Raw genomic sequence first — 24415 nt, forward strand, 5'->3', positions numbered from 1 at the left:
CATTCATCCAAGGAATACAGGTGTGCTGTTTCGAAGGGACATGTGCACCCGCATGTTTATAACAGCACGATCAACAATAGCCAAAGTATGGAAAGAGCCCAAATGTCCAACAATGGATGAATGGATAAAGATGTGGTATGTATATATATATACATACACACACACACACACATATATATGTACACACACACACGCACATATATACACAATGGAGTATTACTCGGCAATCAAAAAGAATGAAATCTTGCCATTTGCAACTACGTGGATGGAACTGGAGGGTATTATGCTAAGTGAAATTAGAAAAAGACACAAATCCCAGGACTTCACTCATATGAGGACTTTAAGAGACAAAACAGATGAACATAAGGAAAGAGAAACAAAAATAATATAAAAACAGGGAGGGGGAAAAAACGGAAGAGACTCATAAATATGGAGAACAAACTGAGGGTTACTGGAGGGGTTGTGGGAGGGGGGATGGGCTAAATGGGTAAGGGGCACTAAGGAATCTACTCCTGAAATCACTGTTGTACTATATACTAACTAATCTGGATGTCAATTTTAAAAAATAATAAAATTAAAAAAAAAAAAGAAATAGTAAAAAATAATAATAATAATGATAAAAAAACATAAGACTGGAGAAAGTATTCTCAATACATTTTTTAAATTACCAAAATATATTGTCAAAACTTCTACAAATCATAAAGAAAGATAAACTAGGTGATGGAAAAATAAAATATATCTTAAAAACCCAAAATGGCAATTTAAAGAAACCCCACTCGTCAATAAATTTATGCTTAAAAATAAACATGATGTGAAGATTAACCTGCCCCGGTAACTTTATGAAGTACTTAAACTAAGAAAATGGATGACTCACTATTATGCACAGTTCTTCATTTAGGTGAGACTTTTAAACAACAGTTAGGTTTGGGGCGCCTGGGTGGCTCAGTGGTTCAGTCAGCCCTGCATTGGGCTCTCTGCTGTCAGCACAGAACCCGCTTCAGATCCTCTGTCCCTCTCTCTCTCTCCCTCTCTCTCCCTCTCTCTCCCTCTCTCTCTCTCTCTCTCTCCCTGACCCTCCCCTGCTCGCTCGCGCTCTCTCTCTCAAAACTAAATAAACATTTAAAAAAAAAAAAAAAAGGCTCAACTGTCCTCTGAGCTCCAATCATAGACAAACTGTACTAAAAAGGATTACAATTTTCCCATTATGCCTCGCCTTTTCAGTCTCATACACCCATCTTCAGCTGCCTTTTATTCCCAGGTACCAACTTAAGGCAAAAAAAACAAAGAATCATTTTGTTGCCGTTGGTTATACTTGCTTTTAAACTCCTGCACTTAAGATCATCTTTGGCCAATAAACTGTGTCAGAGCAATCTATCTCTCTTAATAAAATATAAAGTGGTTCACACAAAATAGTACAAAGAACATTCATATTTTTTCTTTCCAATCCCTTTTCCTTAGAAGTAGTATTTTTAAGTAATTAACAAAACAAAGAAAAAAAAGAACACAGTTTATTTTGAGCATAATCAGTAGTAATCGGCCCAAAAAATAAATAGGAAACAGACATGCAAATGTTCACTAACCTTCCAGTAGTCAGATTGTAAACTGTAGTACCTCTGGTATGCAGATAATGCTGAAAAAGGGAAAATAAGTATGAGTCACAATTATGTCCCATTTCAAAATCAACAATACATGTTTTTAGAAACATTATAACAAGCCTCCCACCATACCCACCACCTCCCAACAGACAGTGATATTTAAGAGCAAACAATTTAGAAATCTGGGGCCTCCCCCTCCTCATAGTCAGACATAGTAACAAATGTCAAATATATAGGAGTTCATGAATGTAAAACTGCACTCACATCTCAAACCTAAGCTTGAACAGAATCTAGGCTTCCTCTTGAATCAACATGACCTTCCTCACAGACCAAATCTGATAAAAGGATTAAGATTTTCTGAGTCTACTCCAGAATACGATAGGTTATTTGTTCCCACAAGGGACCTCACTTCTAAGAATGAGCAAGAGCTCAACCACCTCCAAGAGCAAAGGGAGTATTTCTTTTGCGATGCTTCCTTTCATATGATCAACAAAAAAATCCATCCCACAATTACCTTGTTCCAACTCAATTCTAAAACAGGGCATCACACAACCCTAAATCCCCAAGGCATAAAAGGCTTTGGGAGAAACTACAGTTCCTGTGGATCTAAAAACTCAGTGAGGGGGCACCTGGGTGGTTCAGTCAGTTAAGCATCCAACTTCGGCTCAGGTCACTCAGGTCACAATCTCACGGTTCATGGGTTCGAGCCCCGAGTCGGGCTCTGTGCTGACAGCTCAGAGCCTGGAGCCTGCTTCAGATTCTGTGTCTCCCTCTCTCTCTGCCCCTCCCCTGCTCATTCTCTCTCTCTCTCTCTCTCAGAAATAAACATTAAAAAAATTTTTTTAACTCAGTGAGGGGGTTTTAAAAAAAGTAAAATAAAAATTATATACACACATTAGAACTGGCAGTGAGAGCCCTTTTTAAAAATTGATGAGCGGGGGCGCCTGAGTGGCTCAGTTGGTTGAGCATCCAATTTCGGCTCAGGTCATGATCTCACGGTTCATGAGTTCGAGCCCCGCGTCGGGCTCTGTGCTGACAGCTCAGAGCCTGGAGCCTGCTTCGGATTCTGTGTCCCCCTCGCTCCGCCCCACCCCTGCTTGTGCTCCGTCTCTGTCTTTCAAAAATGAATAAACATAAAAAAAATTGTTTAATCGATGAGCAATAAGTCATGGAGGGTGTGATGTACAGCATGGTTGACTAAGGTTAATAATACTGTACCACAAATTTGAAAGTTGATGGGTAAATCTTAAAAGTTCTTATCACAAGAAAAAAAATTTTTTTAATGTTCATTTATTTTGAGAGAGAGCATGCAGAGGAGGTGAGGAGGGCAGAGGGGAGGGGGACGGGAAGAGGGGGAGGGAGAGAAGGGGAGGGGGAGAGGGAAGGAGGGAGGGAGAATCCCAAGCAGGCTCCACTCCATCAGCACAGCGCCCAACATGGGGATTTGAGCTCATGAACTGTGAGATCATGACCGGAGGCAAAACCAAGAGTTGGACGCTTAACCGACTGAGCCACCCAGGCACCCCAAGGAAAAAAACATTTATGTACAGTAATGGATGTTAACTACTTATTGTGATTTTGCAATGTATATATTGAACCATTATGCTGTACAGCATCTGAAACTAATGGTATACATCAAGTATACCTCAATTAAAAAAAGACTTGGATTTTTCAAATAAGATTTAACAAGTGCAATAAAATTTTACAATGATAAAAATGGAGGGAAATGGAAATTAGCATTTTCTAGAATTACATGTATAACGCTTCCATACTGTTTATCAGTAAACAGCCAAAATACATATGAATACAATCCAGAGAACTTTCTAAGCAAGTTCAAATTAGAGAAGCATTACCCAAAAACATCATTACATATCTGAATAAGTAACTTAAATAATGTTCATCTTTTGGCATAAAGATGATGCCAACCAACCTATCCTTGGAAGCACATCCAGTTTTGGTGAAAAGCTGACTGCAAATCATCCTGCATTTTCTAGTTGTTCACACATGATTTGTGCTAGTTCATAAAGGTCATTGATTAATGGTCTTCTAAAAAGAAAAGTAAACCAACTTATTTATCAAACTAGCTGAAAGAGAATAGTCAAACAAGGTTCATGTCCAGAGATCATCACTGATTTATAAAAGACAGTCATGGTTAAGGTATTCTCCCTCTACTGCTGGATGCGAACAACGAAGCATATATATCACCAAATGCCACCACAAAGGGAACTATGTTTAGTATGAAGCCCATAGAAGAGAAACAAGTGGAAAGTAGCTGGATACTTCTAGACCTCAAACTAGGCCTAGTACACAACTCACCTATGAACTTCCAATTATGGGAGGTGATTAATGTGCTTATTATTTAAGCTAGAATCAGGTCTTTGCTTTTGAGTCTAAAAACATCCTAACCAACAGAAGTCCAAGTCTCTAGCAATTTTGTCCGGTCACCATGTCAAATCTGGACTGCCCTTTTAATGATGCTATAGAATCCCAACAACTTTGGGAGGTTGTATTTCCAATAACCTAATAATACATGTTACATGACTTCGTAAAATTCACATTTTAGAATTAGAGGAGCCCTTAAAGAGATAATATGGTATCTTCCAAAGTAACTGAAACTGAAGCCTACGTGACTATCAGTTGGGAGAAACATGGCATCTGTACTACAATATGATTAACCAAGAAATGAATATAAACCCTCAAATTCAAAGTCAACAAACTGCCAGCATAAATTTGTAAATCACCCATTTCCTTCCATGAGCATTTGTTACCTTTCCACTCATTTACACATTTCTCAACAATTATTACTTTACCCCATTAGACCTAGCATTCTATTCTAAGAAAAGATCTTAACATATTTTATGATTCCTGATCCAAATGAATCATTCAAACTCTGAAGACTATAAAAGTGCCCATCACCAGAGTCTCTCTAGTGAAATCCTTTTATTCAAAGCAAAGCCATCATTTCGAATCTCTAAGTCAGTTACTCTATCCACGAAAAAGAATTCCTAGTCCACTACAACTAGATTTTTCTGAAGTCCTTAATAGAGAATAAGGGGAATCATTTGTTTGGACATCCTTATAACGCTTAAACCTTTTTCACAATGACTGTAGCATGTATCTTACTAGGCTCTTACTTCCCTAAATCATCTCATCTTCACTTTGTGATCCCTGAGTTTTCCACCAGTTCAAGAAGTCCTTCTTCATCCCACTAGGCAATCTTTTTAACATTACTTCAGGCAAAACTTTTGTTTGCTTTTGCCACCTAACAAAGAGTCATGTGCCCCAAACAAATTAATATCAACTCGCTATCAACCAACTGCCAAAGCTCACATCTTTTTAATCCTGGGAAGCGACTTTATTTATGAACAAACTTCAAATTACTTTTGCATAATTTTGAGTTTTATTTCATTTTTAAATAAGCACATGTAGTCTTTTTAGATTAAAAAAAAAGAAAAATATAATTTAAAAGATTATTTAAAAACTGGCAAAGTACTAACAAAGAAGCTAGGCCTGAAAAAAATAAAGACAAGAGAAAACAATGAGAAGCAAGTTAAATTTAACTATTATAACAACTTAAGTGTTCTTTAATCTTTCTCCCATGTTCATTATTTGGCCCTTGACCTCATGAAAACAGGAGAAGAGGAAGAAACAAGGAAATTTTCAAGGATAAAAGAATCACCTATACAGACGGGAAAAGGGTACTATACACAGTCATTTGTCCTTCATAGCCACGCTATATACATACCATTTTTCATACATGAAAATGATAAAATTAAATAATAATAATGGAAATAGCCCAAACTGGGAAAACGTTAAGGAAATAGGCAGCTTTTTCATTCTACTAGTGCTATAAGTATAAATTAGTAAAACTTTTTTGTAGCTTAATTTAGCACTCAAAAGTTTTAATAGTTAACCCTTGCACAACACAGTTGAAAATCCACATGGAACTTTCAACTCCCCAGAAACTTTACTAATAGCCTACTGTTGACTGAAAGCTTTAACATAAAGAGTCGATTAACATGTATTTTGCATGTTACATGTATTATATACTGTATTCTTAAAGTAAGCTAATGTTAAGAAAATGTTAATAAAATCCTAAGAGAAAATACATTTATAGTACTGCAGTGTATTTACTGAAAAAATTCCACATATAAATGTAGCTATGCAGTTCAAACACGTTTTTCAAGGGTGTGTGTGTGTGTGTGTGTGTGTGTGTGTGTGTGTGTGTGTACTGTTGCTCAGTAAAGCCTATGACATCAATGTATTCCTTCTAAAAATAAAAACAGATTTAGCTACAATGATAGACAATATACTGATGATGTTAATAGCAGAAAAGAAATAGTTTACACATCCAACAGAGAATTCTCCTACCTGTATGATAGACACTTATTCAGGAAACTGAAATGTTACAAAGTGTATTTTTGAGGTGGAGAAATTAACATGATACACAGGGTTAAAGAAAGTTACAGAGTTTAATTCAGTTTTCAAATATTGGAAATTTATTGTAATAGAAAAGTCTATAAAAGATAAGCATCAAAAGTGTTTAAAAACAAGTGCCTCTAGATGATAAAAGACCAATGGGTCATTAAAGCATTCACGTAGTGTTTCATAAGTATTAAGTGGCTAACAGTGAGATACAGATGTGAACACATGGCTCCAGCTCTCAGGCTATTTAACTTTCATGGTTATGTATCTTATAATATTTTTCTTTAAACACCAAATATATTATTTGTGTAAATGTTAAAATAAGTGTACTTGTGTTAAAATTAGGAGATGGTCAACATCATCAAAGGAGGGCTCCCAGGAAGGCAATAGGATGTAGTATGAAAGAAGCAGCTTTAGGTAAACCTGTGTTCTAATCCTGACCTCACCACTTACTAAGAGACTGTGACATTAAGCCTTTTTTTTTTTTATTTCCTTTTATTTTTTTCATCATAACAAGGGTATACTCTTTAATCCCCATCACTGGGGAGCCTGGGTGGTTCAGTCGGTTAAGTGTCCAACTTCAGCTGTCATGATCTTGCAGTTTGTGGGTTTGAGCTCTGCGTCGGGCTCCGTGCTGAGAGCTCAGAGCCTGGAGCCTGCTTCAGATTCTGTGTCACCCTTTCTCTTTGCCCCTACCCTGTGTGTTCGTTCTCTCTCACTCTCTCTCTCTCTCTCTCTCTCCCACAAAAAAATAAGCATTAAAAAAAAGACTTAGTTATTTAAAACAAAAAAATCCCCATCAGCTATTTCACCCATCCCCCTACCCACCGGCCCTGTGATAGCCACCAGTTTGTTCTCTATAGTTAAGAGTCTGTTTCTTGGTTAGTTTGCCTCTCTCTTTTTTGTTCCCTTTTGCTCGTTTGTTTCTTAAATTCCACATGTGAGTGAAATCATATGGTATTTGTCTCTCTCTGATTGAATTAATTCACTCAGCATTATATACTCCCCTAGCTCGACCCATGCTGTTGCAATGTCAAGATTTCATTCCTTTTTTTTTTTTATAGCTGAATAATAAAATTCCAGTGTGTGTGTGTGTGTGTGTGTGTGTGTGTGTGTGTGTGCGCGCGCGCGCGCGCGCGCGCGCATGTGCATGTGTATACACACACACCACATCTTCTTTATCCATTCATCTATTGATGGACACTTGGGCTGCTTCCATAGTTTGACTATTATAAATATAGTTTGACTATCATAAATAATGTTGCAATAAACCTGGGGGCATATGTATCTCTTTGAGTTAGTGGGGTTTTTTTACTCTTTGGGTAAATACCCCATAGTGTGATTGCTAGATCGTAGGGTAGTTCTATTCTTAAATTTTTTTTTTTTAATATATGAAATTTATTGTCAAACTGGTTTCCATACAACACCCAGTGCTCATCCCAAAAGGTACCCTCCTCAATACCCATCACCCACCCTCCCCTCCCTCCCACCCCCCATCAACCCTCAGTTTGTTCTCAGTTTTTAACAGTCTCTTATGCTTTGGCTTTCTCCCACTCTAACCTCTTTTTTTTTTTTTTTTCTTCCTTCCCCTCCCCCATGGGTTTCTGTTAAGTTTCTCAGGATCCACCTAAGAGTGAAACCATATGGTATCTGTCTTTCTCTGTATGGCTTATTTCACTTAGCATCACACTCTCCAGTTCCATCCACGTTGCTACAAAAGGCCATATTTCATTCTTTCTCATTGCCACGTAGTATTCCATTGTGATTCTATTCTTAAATTTTTAAGGAACCTCTTATTGTTTTCTAGAATGGCTGCACCAGTTTGCATTCCAACCAACAACACACAAGAGTTCCTCTTTGTCCACATCCTTGCCAACACTTGTTATTTCTTGTCTTGTTGATTTTAGCCACTCTGACAGGTGTGAGGTGACTGCTCACTGTAGTTCTGATTTGCATTTCCCTGACAATGAGTGGATATCAAGCCATTTAATTCTAGTTAATTCTTTAGAGATCACAAGCAGCCTAAAGAGTTTTTCAATAAAAGAGTAAGGTGTAACTGAAGAATAAAAAGAGAAGTTCAAAGCTACAATAGAATCTGTTTGCAATTAAATAAAGAGAGCCGTATTTCCAGAGAAATGCAGTAGGGAGTAAAGAGGGTTAAGAAAGATTTACGACTTCGGCATGCTTGGAAATATTATGGTTTTGGGTTAAGACTGTCAAAACAAAACAAAGAGGGTGTGCCTGGTGACAAGTCCATATATGCAGCACAGGATAAAACGAAACAACAATGTAAGTTAAAGGTGACAGCCTTGCCAGAAAAAAAGGGAACCGCCTTCAGAGTTAGATGCGATAGAAATGCAAGGAAGGAAAAGATTTAAAATTCCGTCTATACTCCCAATATTAGGCTATGTACTAACTGCAGGCAGAACTCAGTATTTGTAGCCAGTGTATAACACTACAGGTTAGCTGCTAGTGGATGAGTCTGCGGGTCTGGAAGGAAACAAAGCTATGTCAGCTGTACTGACTGCCATCTTTAGGCCAGGAACAGGCTGCAGTTGCCTAAAGAGTTCTTTGATTTGTTTTGTTTTGTTACCTGAGGCTTGAATGAAAAATTTTTATTTATACCCTGGAATAAATGAGTATCTCAGAGAGCTTATATTAACTATTTCATTTCATATAAATGACTGATGTACTTAGCTCACTAGCACCTTTCGCCTTCTCAAATCCTGATTGCCTAAGACACATCTTTTCCCTTTTTCTTAAGTTTATTTGAAGAGAGAGAGAGAGTGTGTGGAGCAGGGGAGGGGCAGGGAGAGAAAGAATTCCAAGCAGGCTCTGCACTGCCAGCACAGAGCCCAATGCAGGGCTTGAACTCATGAACTGTGAGATCCTGACCTGAGCCGAAATCAAGAGTTGGATGCTTAACGGACTGAGCCACCCAGGCGCCCCCATCTTTTCCTTTTTATGCAGCATTAATACATATTAAATACATGTTAACATTTGAAAAGCCCTATGAACAGCATCCACCACAACAGATCTTTGTTCCCACATCCCCCTCTCTCCACACGTTTGAAAAGATTTAATATTACAGATTCAAGCAGACAGAAAGTTGGAAAAGCAAAGAAACAATCCTTTTACCACTACATCAGCACCTTCAGAGGCCTTCAAGTCAAATTAATGCACATACTGAGATCTCAGACTTACTGCTTCCTTGTCATTATTAAATTAATATACTCCTCAAGGTCTTTAGTATCTCACATCTGGCTTACTACAAGAGACACCAACTATATGTCTTCTTTGTGTTCCCTTCAATGTGTTCTGCTACAGCTCTCTGGTTCTTGAAGCTACTATAACTTGTGCTTATTGCCTAGACACAGGCTTGTGACAGCCTGGGTTATGGTGACTATTTTGCTCCCTTCAGTATTTCTACAGTGCATTTTGTAATTCTAAGCCATGAGCAGACTGAGCAAAATCGGGGATTCCCAAATTTGCAATGAAAGGCGTGGAGGCACTGGTGATCTTTATATATTTTTTTTATTTTATATTTATATATTTAAATATATATTATAATATATATATTTATATCACAGTTCAAAAACCACTCAATACACTAAAGTCGCGTGGAAAAATCGAGTGCAATGACTGTGAGTACAATGACAATGTGTGAGCAATCACCCCAACCGCAATGGGTTTTCAGAGAGATACGTAATATTCATTTTCTATGGATACTACACGGCCGTTTAGGTCAGTGCTTTGGGTTTTTATTTCATTTTATTTTACTATCTCAACACAAATTTTTACTGTATAGCAAACATATATACTATGCAAACTAATTCCCAATGATTCTCTAAGTGAAAGGAGTTTAAACAAAGCAGGTTCTTAAAAGAACCACAACCTTTAGTTCTAACAGCTACAACAATGAAGAGAAGCATGCAAGGATTAAAAAAACAAAAACAGTCATTTTTGAAGAAGCCAAACTCAACATCTATGACTGGAAAACATGCACTCTATGTTCTTATACTTCATATATCTTAGGATGGAGTATTGTCATTCCACCCAAGACAGACAGAGAGAAGACAAAGAGAGCTCATCTACTCTGATTAAGACCTCTTCACATTAGCAACTCTTGGCTGGAAACTTGCCCTAGACATCTGTAACTGCTGAGCAACTAAAACCAAAATTTATTTTGACCACAAGTGACAGACAATGCAACAAAATGACAAACTACTTGAAGGAAGGAGGGAAGGGAGAGAAATCAATCCCTGGCAGGAATTTCAAAGAAAACCCCCAGCTCACCATGAACCATAAAGAAACTTAAAGTTTCAAGGTTTTCATGCTGATATCAGGAACGGGTAATTATTAGATCTCCTTCAACTATTTTCCTTTAGGAATTCTTACTATCTCCCAAGTTTCCTACCTTATAATTTTGATGTGTGGTCTGAGGTAATTTGCTACTTAATTTTATAAATAACTTACTTAACTTAGTGATTATCATTTCCTATAATCTGCCACACATATTTACAGATACTTACGATTTCTATTAAACTGCTCCTAAGGTCCATCACATATATTCGCAAGAATATCTATGCTTGTCCTACAGCCCAGGGCTCTCTAGGATTCTTTTCCAACCCAAGGAAGAGAAATCACCGCCCCATCTCCATGGCTTAACACAGCCTGTCTGACAGCTCCATCAGCTCTTTGGTTGGGCAAAGGTTAACGGGTTAGCTTTGGGGTGAGGAGTGGCAAGGAGGTATGGTAGATGCAGCGAAAACCCATTCAAATCCTGCTTCAAGGAAGGAATACTGGGAGTCCTGCCCGCAGACAGCCTCCAGCAGTGAGCTGCCTTAGGTGCAGAGCCACCTTGCCCGAGATCACACTCCTTCCCAGGCTGGCCAGTATCCAATATCAAAAGGATGGAGTATAAAGGCCTGTTCACCTTGCCCGGAAGCTGGGATAGCTCTGAAGGGCCATTCTAGCTCCAAGGCTCCCCACGGACCTGGCCAAGGCTGTGACAGCTCAATTTCTCACCTCTGTCCACTCCTCCCTCTTCTCCAATCCAATCCTTTGTCCCCTACCTTCCACAGGTGCTGATCCTAAAGGCCCTCCTTACTAAATATCCTGAATGCTGAACTCCCTCCAGAGGACTCCAACCTGCAATAGGCCGTGTGCACTGAGCCTTCGTTTTCCTACAATAAGGATAAATTCTTAGAAGCCAAATGACCCAATCAGATGATCAAAATTGTTTTTAAAAATTAAAACTCTTCAAACAAATTGCGAACCAGAAAGGCTTTAAAAAACTGTTTTAGAAAATCTTTTTTCCCTTCTGCTTCAAATTCATCTGACAAGACAGGAAATATCTTTTAATGAATAAATCCATAACAGTAATGATAATCAAAGTATACCATCTGCAGATCAGAAATTTTTAGGAATTCCTGTAAGACAGGAAGCAAGATGGGATCAGAATGACAAGTAAGGACAGAAAAAACACAGTCCAAAATGTACACAAAACAGATTCTACCATTCCGTACTGCAGAAGTAGAAGCAGTTTCTCACAAGGAACCCCAAGCTCAGAAAATTTCACACAAAGAAGAGGACTCAGGACTATAATTAAAGAACCGTCTTCAGAATAACAGGACCAGTAAGTCCCCCACATACATACACCTGAGGAGCTTATTCAACATGTTCGTTGCATGGTTCCTGTTTACTCCCTAAAAAGCCATGGTTTATAATCTCTTCTCCAAAATTAAGTGCCTATTTGGTTGGGGCCAGAGCTTCTCATCTCGTACTGGGTTCCAAAGAGAGGAGGAAGCAGCCCAAGGCAACAAATGTCTCCATAAACTGGTGGTGGTGGTGGTGGTGGTGGTGGTGGTGGTGGTGGTGATGGAGTGTGGAGGGGCCTGCTAGAGACAGGCTCTACTTCTGGACTTACAGGAAGATGGTGAAGAGTGGACAGAAAGAATTCAACAATTAGTATATAGAAAGGAATTTTTTTTTAAATCTTGGAAACGTGGTCAATAAAGACTCAAGGAGGATTAAAAAAACATCAAGGAAACAGAAGCCATCAGCTTAAAATATTAAAATAGACTAAAATATTAAAATAGAAAAATATACCAATATACTGCGTCCACTGCCACCTTCTTCTCCTTCCTGTTACAAATCATTGACCTACTGCCTAGCTATCAATGGCCAGTTCATCTACATGACAGTAAATGGGTCTCAGAGTACCTCTTTTCCAGGACTTAAAATCCTCAAAGGTTATCATTCTCTTCTCCCATCTTATTAGATTACTCCTGCCAGCTAGTTTGCCAACAGTCTAGTTGCCACATGCCCCCACCTCACCTCCCAAAAAAGAAAAGAAAAAAAACCATCCAAAACAAATATTCCTAGACTCTTCATTACCTTCATAGCCAGACACTTTATAAATGGAAAATATAGCTAAGTTCATAGATTAATAAAGTTTTAAAAGCTACTATCTATCTATCTATCTGACAACAAAGCAGCAAGAACCTCTGTCCAATCCTCCATATACAAACCTAATTTTCAAGTCTAGGTCTGTTTATGTGCCTTCAAATTAGCATGCTCTCCAAGTACAAGATGTGGCATTAAAAATTTGTATTATACAGGATTTCTGTGTCTTTTGTAAAACAGTTTCCTTTAAATGAGTTACTAGCCTTAATTAAAATTAAAACATAGAGTGTTAAATAATGATTAATACCTAGGATCCTGAAGACATTTTCTAAGTACTAACCAGTTTCACAGAGCAATCCCCAAAACCTTCTATCTCTTGCTTTTCAGATTAGAAGACTGAAGCTCAGGGATATTTATATATATATTCCTTATATTATCCTTAACAGATTATATATATTATATATATTATATATATTATATAATTATTATATAATTATATATATAATATATATTATATATTATATGTATTATATTAATATATAATATATATATTATATATATTATATTATATATTATATTATATATAATATATATATTATATGTATTATTATATTATTTATATTATATATTATATATTATATATATTATATATATTTATATTATTTATATATTATATATTATTATTATTATTAATATATTTATTATATATATTATATTATTATAATATATATTATAATATATTATATATATTATATTGTATATATTATATTATATCTATTATATTATATATATTAATATTATATATATAATATTATATAATTATTATATAATTATATAATATTATATATAATATATATTATTTATTATATATTATATATTATATTATATTAATATATTATATATTATTAATATTATATAATATATATTATATACATATTATATATTATATATTATTATAATATAATATTATATAATTATTATATGATTAATAAATTATTAATATTATTAATATATATTTTAGGAATTTAGGAATTAATATATATATTAGGAATTTAGGATTTTTAGGAATATATATTAATATATATTATATATTATCTATATATATATTATATATATTATATATTATAGATTATCTCTATATATAATATATATAGATTATATATATAATTATATATATATCTCTATATATAATATATATAGATTATATATATATAATCTATATATAATATATATAAAATCTGTTAAGGATAATGCCACTATAAACAATAGAGATGAGCTGGGAGAGAAGCCTAACTTCAAACCTCATATATAACACCCGTGTCAAATAAAAATTGCATATTCGTTAGGAAAGTGTTCACCTGACCTAATAAAAAAGTGGCACAATAAAACATCAACATTAAACAGCAGTGATCCTTCGCTCCAGCCCTGAAACCTGCCAGTTGCTTTGCCCACTAAACACATACTATGTTTACTTCCTCTGCATTCAGATGTTTACTATCATCAGAAGGTTAAAACTTTCTGGTTTCTAAGGATACAATTTTTCTTTGCTATGGGTTCTGCCTTTGGTATTGGAGGAGTGGGTGGTATTTGGGGGTGCTTTATCTTCCTAAGTGAGTAATGATCTGCATCAGCAGCTTGGTACTATAAAAAGGACATATCTCGGGGGCTGCCTTCAGTCATTTAACTCACTTCTTACAGGAAAAAAACTTCAAATGAATAAAAAATGTGTTCTCTCCGGTGCTCAAGCTCATATGTAATCACCTCTCTGTGTTACTTACCTTTACAATAACATGACTACAGATCAGATTTTCATTTAAATATTTTCTAGCTAAAATGGAAGTTTCACAGCCAGGATAAAGAAGAGAAATACAGAGTCTCTGTTACTTCTCCAGAGTGTCCATCAATGGCTCACTTTCTACTATGGTAGAACCTTTAAAGGGCAGGGATTTTTTCCCAAAACAGAACAGAAGTGCACATATAGGTGGTTATCAGTTTAACTGGTCAACTTATTGATGATTTACATAGAGTTACATGAACTTTTCACATTTCTTCCCACCCCATTTTTCTTTCTCATTGTTTAGGATGTTCACAAGCTTACAACTTCTTAAAAGTAAAAATGATAGCTCCCTCAGTAGAGTACAAACAATTACAATTATTTTCAATACATATATAAGTCAAATAGTAATTAACAAGGGGAAAAAATTACCTTTTGGATAATCTTCCAATAAGAGGTTGAAGTGACCTAATTGACAAAAGAAATCAGACTCCACTTTTCCTTCAGCTTTTAAGATTAGAGATTCGTAGCAGCGAACAGCCTAGAAATAAAAAATACAAACATTTAAGAAGAAAGAAAAACCCTAAAATGTATTTCCTTCCTGAGATAATGCACATATCCTCCATTCAATCACCCAAGAAATCAATGTATTTCACTTCTACCTCAGACACAGTCCATGCAGCATTCCTTAGATACCTAAGTATTTATTAGAAGAGCCACTGGTTGTGGCATAAATACTTTTTTTACCTATAAAATACAAATAGTTGCCAGATAGGGAGCACTTTGATAACTTTACTCATAAGTTATAAATCTAAATTATTACTGTGGTCCTTGTTGCCATAAACAAATAATATCCATCTTTTGCGCAGATGGAAAGAACTTTATTCAATTATGTGAGAATTCACAGAATCTCCAGAGTAATAATAGCTATCATTAATACTGAACAGCTTTCTGTCATAACCTCTATCAGTTTAAGCTACCATGAACTGCCTTTGCGACGTCTTCTCATGATATACTTCAAACCCACTCCAACTCCGGTCTTTCGTCTTACCCTCACATACACTCATTATATACTCATTCTCACAATTTCTTCACCAGATAAAAAAAGTAGCATACTATGTTAAGGAGACTTTTTTTTTTTTTTTTTTTTTGTAATAAAGAAGACTGCAAGAGAAAATGAACGATGGAAAGAACAGACTTCTGGAATCCTGACAAATTCCAGTTGCCATTAGCTACAGGAGATCCTGGGGAACTTCTCTCTGACTCTCAGGTTTAGTAACAGAGGACTGACAAAAGGATTCAAATTAGAAGACTTCAATAAGGGTTTATCACAGTGCTTAGCACTCCACAGATAGTTAATAATTGTTTCTTTACTTTCTCGCCAGATAAGTAAAAGCTCTCTTTCAAGGCTGTTTCAAGCTTTCCAACAGTGTCAAAATTTCCCTGTTAATGATTTACTCTACAATGTTATGTGCTATAAGGTGTCCTGGAGTCACTAAAGAAAAAGTATATGATTTCTCAAATCTCTGGGTACATTCCCAGGTTTGGCACCCACAAAGAAAAGAACCAGAATAGCTTCTGTTACCAAAAAATCCTTTCACTACCACTTCAAGAGCATTTGATGAGATAAGAAAATGTGATGTGGGACAAAGTAACCACTCAAAATCTCTTGATTTTTCCTCTCCTGTGAAATATAGGGCCTTTTGATGGAGAGTCTCAAAATGTCTATCCTAAAATTTACCTATGCAAAGCACATACGTAAATGTTCATCAAGTTTGGAGAAGCCATCCTAAACCAGGCAAATTCTAGGATGACTCTACTATCTTTAAAGCCTAACATTTACAAAAGGGCTCTCTTCATTTCTTATTCCACTCTTAGCTATCTGCATGTGCATATGTACCAAATCACAATCACTAAAAACTAATCATTCTGCTTCCCTGTAATTAAGACTCTGAATGCTACACTGAAGTCTCAGAAATTACTATAATTTGGAGGCATGAAATCTCAAGATCCTCTTTATTTAAGTCATATATAATCCTATCTGGCAGATGGTTAAAAGTACAAAGATACAATTTACTTCAGTACTTTTTAATATCAGAAAAATTCATAAAATTATTGGGCTACACCATGACAATTCTTAATTTTACATTAAATGAGTGACTTTAAAGTAAAGAGTAACTGTAAATAAAGTACTCATTAAAATAGTTATTATCTTTTCTTCTTAAACTCTTAGTAAGCTATTTAGAAACTTTTTCTACTCCTCCCTGATAATTCCTTATGGCTGATCAGCATTAAATTTATGAGCAAATATGGCTCCATAGTGAAAAAAGGATTCAAGTTATAAGTCCAAAGAAATTTTCTTTAATGATCTAATAAGCAAACAGATGGCAACACTCTATACTCCCGTCCTATGGCCATACCTTGATGCCACTACCATGATCTACTGCCTTATCTTCCAGTGCCCATAAAACAAAGGAACACATCGAAAATGAATACCATACATAACTCTGATCATCGTGAAGCATAAAACCAGGTAAAAGCCAGAATGGACAGACTTTCAATTCGCCTACCCACCCATACACTCAGGCTTCACCATCAACTTCATAATCATTTCCAACAAAGGCAGCATGTACCTACCAACAGATAGTGCTGGTCAAAGATGATGCTGACAGAGCCAAATATTGAATAAGATGAAGAGGAGCAAAAAGTCAGAACAAAGTTTCCAAGTGCTCGTGTCACCACTTCGTAGTGAAACCTCATGAATTTATTTGAAGTGTTTGAGGAAAACCCTGGCATTAGATACAGGCAAATACTAACAATTTTTTAAAAGCATTTAAAGGAAAATAACTGGGGATAATTTCCAATACTCCTAACTCATACAATAATCTAGAATGAAACACAGTATTTTTACAATAACATTTTTAGTCAAAAGGCTATACACCTAGAAGATCTATATAGATAGTTTAGATTTAGAACAAAGTTTAGATAGACTTCTATAAATCAAAAATATTGCCTGTTAAAATAGTTGCTTTTATATTCTTGCTGTTTTTACTTGAAGTATACGCAAGTAAAATCATCCCCATACAGTGTACACAGGGAAAAAAGGACTAGACTATAAAACAAATGTTAAAAATACAAAGTCATACAGAAACATTATTTATTTGTTCTTTTTACTTCTATTTCCTAGATTGTTTCATAATTAACCTCTACCATTTCTATTCTTATAAAAACCATTAAAAAATTATTATGCTTTCCTCTAGGAATCATCCTACCTCTAATGTGAGGATAGTCAGAAATTTTAATGAAAATCATTTCCATCTAGATCAGCACCATTCAATAGAGCACTTTCTACAATGATAAAAATGTTCTATAATCTGTCCTGCCCAATATACTATCCACTAGGCACATGTGGCTATTGAGCACTTGAACCATGGCTAGAAGTCAACAACTGAATTTTTAAATTATATCATTTTAATTTTTATTTCTCTTTAAATAGACATGTGGCTAATGGATAGTGTACAGCTGGATGATGTTTAAAGCTTAGAAACAAGTGAATATTTAATCCATGTGCTAAATATTAAGAAAGTAAAATTTCTCATGTTCATAAATGAAAAGCCTGTAAAAATAATGGAGTTCACCGGGGATAAACAATGCTTTTCACAAAAATCTTTTACATCCTATGGATTCTTCTAGTTAGTGGCTTACACATCTATAATCCTTATCACCTACTGTAAAAAACAGTGAGAATGAGAATAAAGTTAATCATTAAATACTAGAATCAAAGAAGAGTAAACTAAAAACCTCCCAGCTAAGTACAGAATGTCAATATCTTCCTCCCATTACAGTATAATTTTCCACAATGTTCAACATAATTTGTGCTCAGTATCTGCTTTATATTTATTATCTGAAAAATCAGTTATCTCAGAACAGTGAGATTATTTCTAAACCTTGACAGTTGAAGTTTAGAGCTCATTAAACACAGACCTGTAACCAATTTACTTTTTTAATGTTAACATTAAAAATTGCTTAAAAACTACAATCTTGTATGATAAACTTGGTCAGGGTCTAGCTAAAATACAACACTTGTTTGTTTTTTTTTTTTTTTTTTTTTACATTTTTGAGAGAGAGAGAGACAGACAGACAGACAGAGCGAGCAGGAGAGGGGCAAAGAGAGAGGGAGACACAGAATCCGAAACAGGGTCCAGGCTCTGAGCTGTCAGCGCAGAGCCTGATGCGGGACTCGAACCCACGAACTGTGAGATCATGACCTGAGCCGAAAAAGTTGGACTTAAGCTTAACCCACTGAGCAACCCAGGCGCCCTGACACTTGTTAATATTTTAGAATTGCTAAATATAGGCAACTTTTAAACAAATGACTTTTTTTTCCAATTTAAAAGATTAGCTAAAGTAGCTGGGACATACAAATTGTAGAGAAAATTAATGTAGATTTAAATACCCCAATGATTTTAAATGAACCAAAACTTTCAGGTTGAGTATAATAAAGATAAGCATGCAGTCTTGCACATAAGTCCTAAAAGCCAGCCAGAGATATACAAGATGGCTTGGCAGCCACCTGAGTACTTGAAAAAGATTAAGGGATTTAAGCAGACTACAGGTCAACATGTCATCCATGAAATACGGCTAGTAAAAAAGTACTCATGACCCTAATTAATAAAGCATATTATACAAATCAACACCAATGATCAGCTCGCCACAGTCTACCTACTCTGACCAGATCTCTAACATTATCGCCAGTTCTGAGTGCCACATTTTAACGGGTGGTAACTTATAGAGAGCTACAATTTTGGTGAAGAATGGAGGAACTATTGTACGAAAATTATTTTTTTTAAGTTTTTTAAAGTTTATTTATTTATCTTGAGAGAGCAGGGAGAGAAAGGAGGAGAGAGAGAAAATCCCAAGCAGGCTCCACGCTGTCAGTGCAGAAGTTTAACTGAAGAGAACTATCAGGGATGCTAAAGCTTTACTCAAAAATTCAGAAAGCTGTCTGTTAGGAAATAAGATTAACTGCACTTTGGGTACTCCAAACATCAGACCAATGAATGGGTATAACTTATAAGCAAGTTTACTCCAGTTCAATCAGAAAAGAGGAAAACTTAAATATGCCAAAAATTAAATGTGCCATCTTTGGCTCATATCGATGCAAAGAAATAAAGCATAAATTACTAAGCTATCTTAGTGAAAGTTAGAAAAGAGACTTCTTACTTTGGAAACAATTCAAGAGCTGCATTTTTTAAAAAGATTCCTTGGGCTTCTATGATATAAACAAAGTATAATATTATATATAATACAAACCCACACACACACACACACACACACACACACGTGAGTGCATCTCTCCTGAATTAATTGCATGATTAGTTTATTTTACTTGAATTTCCATAATTAATTTCTAAATAAATACAGTATCCTGACGTGTTCCCTTCAAGCCCTAAAAATGTTTGCACTGTTAAAGCTGATATCGTTCCCAGAAATATGTCTCAAAAATAACGAGAATTCTTCCCTTTTCCAAACATTCAGCAATGCCTTTGCCTGGCTACTTCTCAAACACCTTACAAATCTTAAAGAGTTGAAACTACCTGAATCTAAATCATTTTTTGAAATTTCAACTCACATTTTTTAAATGAGGGAAACGTTGCACACTTAAAATGATAATCTTAAGAATTACTGATTCTTAATGACCTAGCTATTCCTGAACTGGTATATCAGACTTCCATACCTGTTTACTGTTGCTGAAAATTAAAATGTACATATCACCAATTCTAAAGGGTATACAGTAAAAAGTCTGTCTCCTAATCCTGATCCCAGCCAGACAATTCCCGTTCCCAGAAGCAACAAACATTAAAACTTTCCTACTTTATTCAAGGTGATTTTGTGCAGATGCAAGCTGATAGATTTTTCCCCACTTATATATACACATTGTTCTTCTGCAACTTGCTTCAGATTCTAGGTGTCCCTGATATCCTTTCTCTTCTTTCTCTGTTAAGAGAACCCCTAATTTAATTACACATATGTTTCTACAGAACAAATACTGGGATCCCCAGCCATCCTTGTGGGTGCAGTCTGAGGTTAAGTTCTGGCCAATGGCATACCAGGAAGGACATGCTCTCCTTCAACCCCCCCCCCCCCCCCCCCCCCCCGCTGGAATCACCTAGATGGCGGAAGCAAAAGCTGAGGATGGAGCAGAGGAAAGCAGAAGCCTAAATTTCTAGAACAGTGGAGTTGCAAAGAAGCCTGACACTGATGACTGTCTCTGAGAATTATTTTATTTAACAAATGAGTATGCAGCCCTCTTCCTTCCTTTAAAAGAAAGGCGGGGCGGGGGGGTGGGGCAAGGAACCTGGGTGGCTCAATTGGTTGAGCGTCCGACTCTTGATTTCAGCTCAGGTCATGATCTCATTGTCCTGAGATCGAGCCCTGCGTGGAGCTCCACGCTGGGCATGGAGTCTGCTTAAGATTCTCTCTCTGCACCTCTGCTATTCACATACATGTTCACTCGCTCTCTCCCTCCCTCCAAAAAATAATTTTTTTAAAAGAAGATAAATTTAAAAATCCCAGCCACCTAATGAAATAATCATTAATACATACAAAAAGGATAAAGGAAAAAGGAATCTAGTTAACTGTTACCCATACTTAACAATTTAGAGAAGATGCAAGAACGTACATGTTTGTTAATCTACCCTATCTCCCTCTCTCCAATTTTCAACTAATATACATCTTCTGCATCACAATAAAGGCAGTATAACAAAATTTAAGCACCTCAGTCTTGCTCCTGGATTTCTCAGCCTCTCTGGACCTACTGCTCTTCATTCAGTGGATGTGCTGGATACTAAAGAGTAAGCAAGCATCCTGCACGATGCTATCATGGCACCCTACATACCATTCTTTTCAAACTATTGAAAATGCTTTGCTATTACAAAATATTCTTACAGAAATACACTACTGAAATCAAAACTAGATAACTTAGTAAGTTGCTCAAATAGCTAATATTAGAGGCCTTGATATGTACCAGGCATTATTCTAAGCACTTTACAAATATTTATTCACTGAATCCTCACAATGTCTATATGAAATAGGGAGACCCTACTTCATTGATAGGAAAACTGAGCCGCAAAGAAAGTGTGCTCAAGGTGACAGTTACCAAGTAGGATTCAAACAGTATCTGAGGTTACAGTACAGGGTAAGCAGTAAGGTGTTCAACTCAGACCATGCCTAAGGACCTAAAAGTCACTTCCAATATTAAGGACCCCATAAGCAGCTCTTCCTCTTACACTCCTACACACTAGCTCCCTCTACACCAAGCAGAAAAGCGTAAGATCGCCACTTCCTGCTCCCACCATGCCACAGGAAGACTTAGCCTCACAGTTCTTTACCAGATTTTCTCACTTTGCTTTACTTTAAATCATATGAAATGCAACAATTAAAAAAAAAAAAAAAAAAAAGACACACAATCCAAACGAACAAAAACACCAAGTCCCCAAAATCAAAAGCCACCTTTGGCAGAAAAACACTACTGTTCATTCATATATATATATATATATATATATATATATATATATATATATATATATATATATATATAAAAGGATAATACACCAATTCAGGCAACACATATAACATTTTCGAGATGAAGGCTTCACCCTACTTTTTTGTATCTTCTGCATTATATCTCCTTAGTTTATCTAGTGTTGTTATTGTCTCTTTCTAGTATATTTGGCAAAAAAAAAAAAAAAAAGGCCAAATACAGCTGCAACAAAGCACACTAGGCTATCCTGTCTGATCTGTCAACAAGTTGCTGGATTACTACTAATTCTCCAGAGTTAGTAGGTTTTAACCTTTATCGTTGATGGCATGCAGACAAACAAATGAATAAACTCTACATCAGCACGCATGTACAGACGTATACCCTCCCAGGGCCAGCATTAAATTTGAAAAAAGCTATTGTGTCAAAATGTCTATGTTATTTTCCAAATATTTCTTTTCTATATCATGCTAAATGTAACACCGTGTAGACAGGGCATAGTCAAGTTATTTATAAAGTTTCTTCAAATCAAGTATGTATATTAAGTTTTGAATAATCTTTAAAACGATGTATATTTTAAATTTGAAGGTAAGGAATATAGGAGACAGAATTTCAGCAGAGTGATTTCTATGACAAAAGCCCAAAGTAATCTTGTGATTTCCCATATAAAACAGTAGGCATTATAGCTTATATTTTACCTAATTTGCTTGCTACTCCATAGGGTCTATTATTTATCTAGAGGAAGACAGAGGCAATCTTATATGCAATCCCTGTCATTTCAGCTGTACACATTTAAGATTTCCAAAAATATACAAAAAAGGAATAAAGCCATATACAACAAAATTAAGCAGACCAAATTTGCATAAAGGCAAAAAAAAAAAACCAAAACCTGTATCTATTATGCCTGCTATAACCTGGATACTTGCTATAATATATACAGTTCAAGTTAATATCTGTGGTTGTAAAGTCTGCATTCATTTGTTTTATACACATTTCTAAAATAATAATAATAATAAATGCACATAAAAAGGACCAAACATTCCATTGGAGGAAAGAGCGGGGAGGAGCCATCGCATTTATCAGCATAAGCTCCACTGAACATCATCTGCTTTGAATTCTACAATTTTTTTAAGTTTATTTATTTTGAGAGAGAGACACAGACACACAGACACACAGACAGACAGAGAATCCCAAGCAGGCTCCACACTGTCAGCGCAAGGAGCCCGATGCAGGGCTTAAACTCACAAACCTCAAGATCGTGACCTGAGCTGAAGTCAGACGCTTAACTGACTGAGCTACCCATGTGCCCCTTAATTCTACAATGTCTAATAGGTAGTAAGCACTTCAATTTATTTACTAAATAAATGAACAATCCTTATAACTAGAGAATCTGCAACACAGTAAAGGCGCCTCCCCAAAGACAGCACTTTAAGAAAAAAACAAAAAAGCTTTTTAACCAGTCTGAATATACCCTTAGAGACTTTTCTCTATGCATATATTCAAATAGTTTATAAAACTGCACACAAAGATTTGTACTATTTCTTTAATTCAGTATTAACCGCTTACCATACCAAAACATAGATATATATCAAAATTAACACCTCATAGCATTTTACTGAACAGCTAAACCACAATTTGTTTCTACTGAAGAGAATCTGGTTGTTAACCAAGTTCTTCCTATTATTACCCAATGAACATAATTTGGACAATTTATATTTCTTTAGGATAAATTCCTCACAGTCAAACAGAAAGCACAATTTAGCTTTGATAATCCCACCAGCAAAGCAGAACCAATGTAATCTTCCACCAGCAGTGCTCATTTTCAGTTCTTTGATTACTTTTTTCCAAATATTTACTAACTGAGTTTATTACTTCTTTCAAGAACTATTAACTTGTTCGTAGACTGTGCACATTTCTCTACTGGATTATGAACAGTTTTTCCTAAATGATTTGTCAGGTGCTATTTATATGTAAAAGACTTTTACATACAACGTTGTGGCAGAATATCCCTTCCCAGTATGCATTTGCCTTTGAATTCTTTACCAAGTTACTGATGTAAAAGGTTCCTATTTTCTCAAAACCAACCACCACTTCCTTTACAGTAGGTATGTTAGGCTCAAAATTAGAAAATCCCCAGCCCCTGACCTGATGAACCGTCACCAATATTTTCTTCTATTGTAAAGAAAGAACCTAGCTAATTACATTTTTCTTTCCTGTGTCATTTTGTACTGGCCCAGCATGATTCAGGATCTGTAATTCCCTTCCTTTCTCATCAACGAAAAAACTTAACATGCAGCTCTGTTTCTGTGATTTATATTCTACATAGAATGCTTTCTAACACATGCACTGGGAATAGATTACCAGGAGTGCTGAATGAAAGAGAGGTAGCCTCAGCCTCTGGGGCTGCCAGGCAAAATCAGCCAAGGTGCCAGGGCAGCCTGAACCTCTCAGCCAGAGCCACTGTTTATGCACCATCACCCATCTTAAGCACCTTCAATAGTTTCTACTGGTCATGAGTGAGTACAAACTATTTTTCCATACAGGTCATAAAATGAAAAGGGTTGGGGTTTCAAGCAACCTGGACAACCACTCTGCAGAAAACTAAAAATGTCAAGACAACCAACTGTGGCAGTGGGAGTAAGACAAGGTTCTTAATGTGAAATTTCCCTAGTA

The 24415-nt window shown here is 35.8% G+C and overlaps 1 protein-coding gene across 9 annotated transcripts in view; it reads right to left on the reverse strand.

Annotated features, from left to right (window-relative positions):
- Window positions 1-24415, reverse strand: part of KDM6A (lysine demethylase 6A) — a 207132-nt gene that overhangs the window by 122587 nt on the left and 60130 nt on the right. For all 9 annotated transcript variants that reach the window (XM_081793061.1, XM_081793059.1, XM_081793066.1 and 6 more), the window contains 2 exons: window positions 14635-14743; window positions 1581-1630 (listed from right to left, as the gene is read on the reverse strand). In XM_081793061.1, coding sequence (XP_081649187.1) covers window positions 1581-1630; window positions 14635-14743 — 159 coding nt within the window. The remainder of the gene's footprint in view (window positions 1-1580; window positions 1631-14634; window positions 14744-24415) is intronic.

The sequence above is a fragment of the Panthera onca genome, chromosome X, assembly GCF_046562875.1.
Source record: "Panthera onca isolate mPanOnc1 chromosome X, mPanOnc1 haplotype 2, whole genome shotgun sequence".
NCBI classification, from domain to species: Eukaryota; Metazoa; Chordata; class Mammalia; order Carnivora; family Felidae; genus Panthera; species Panthera onca.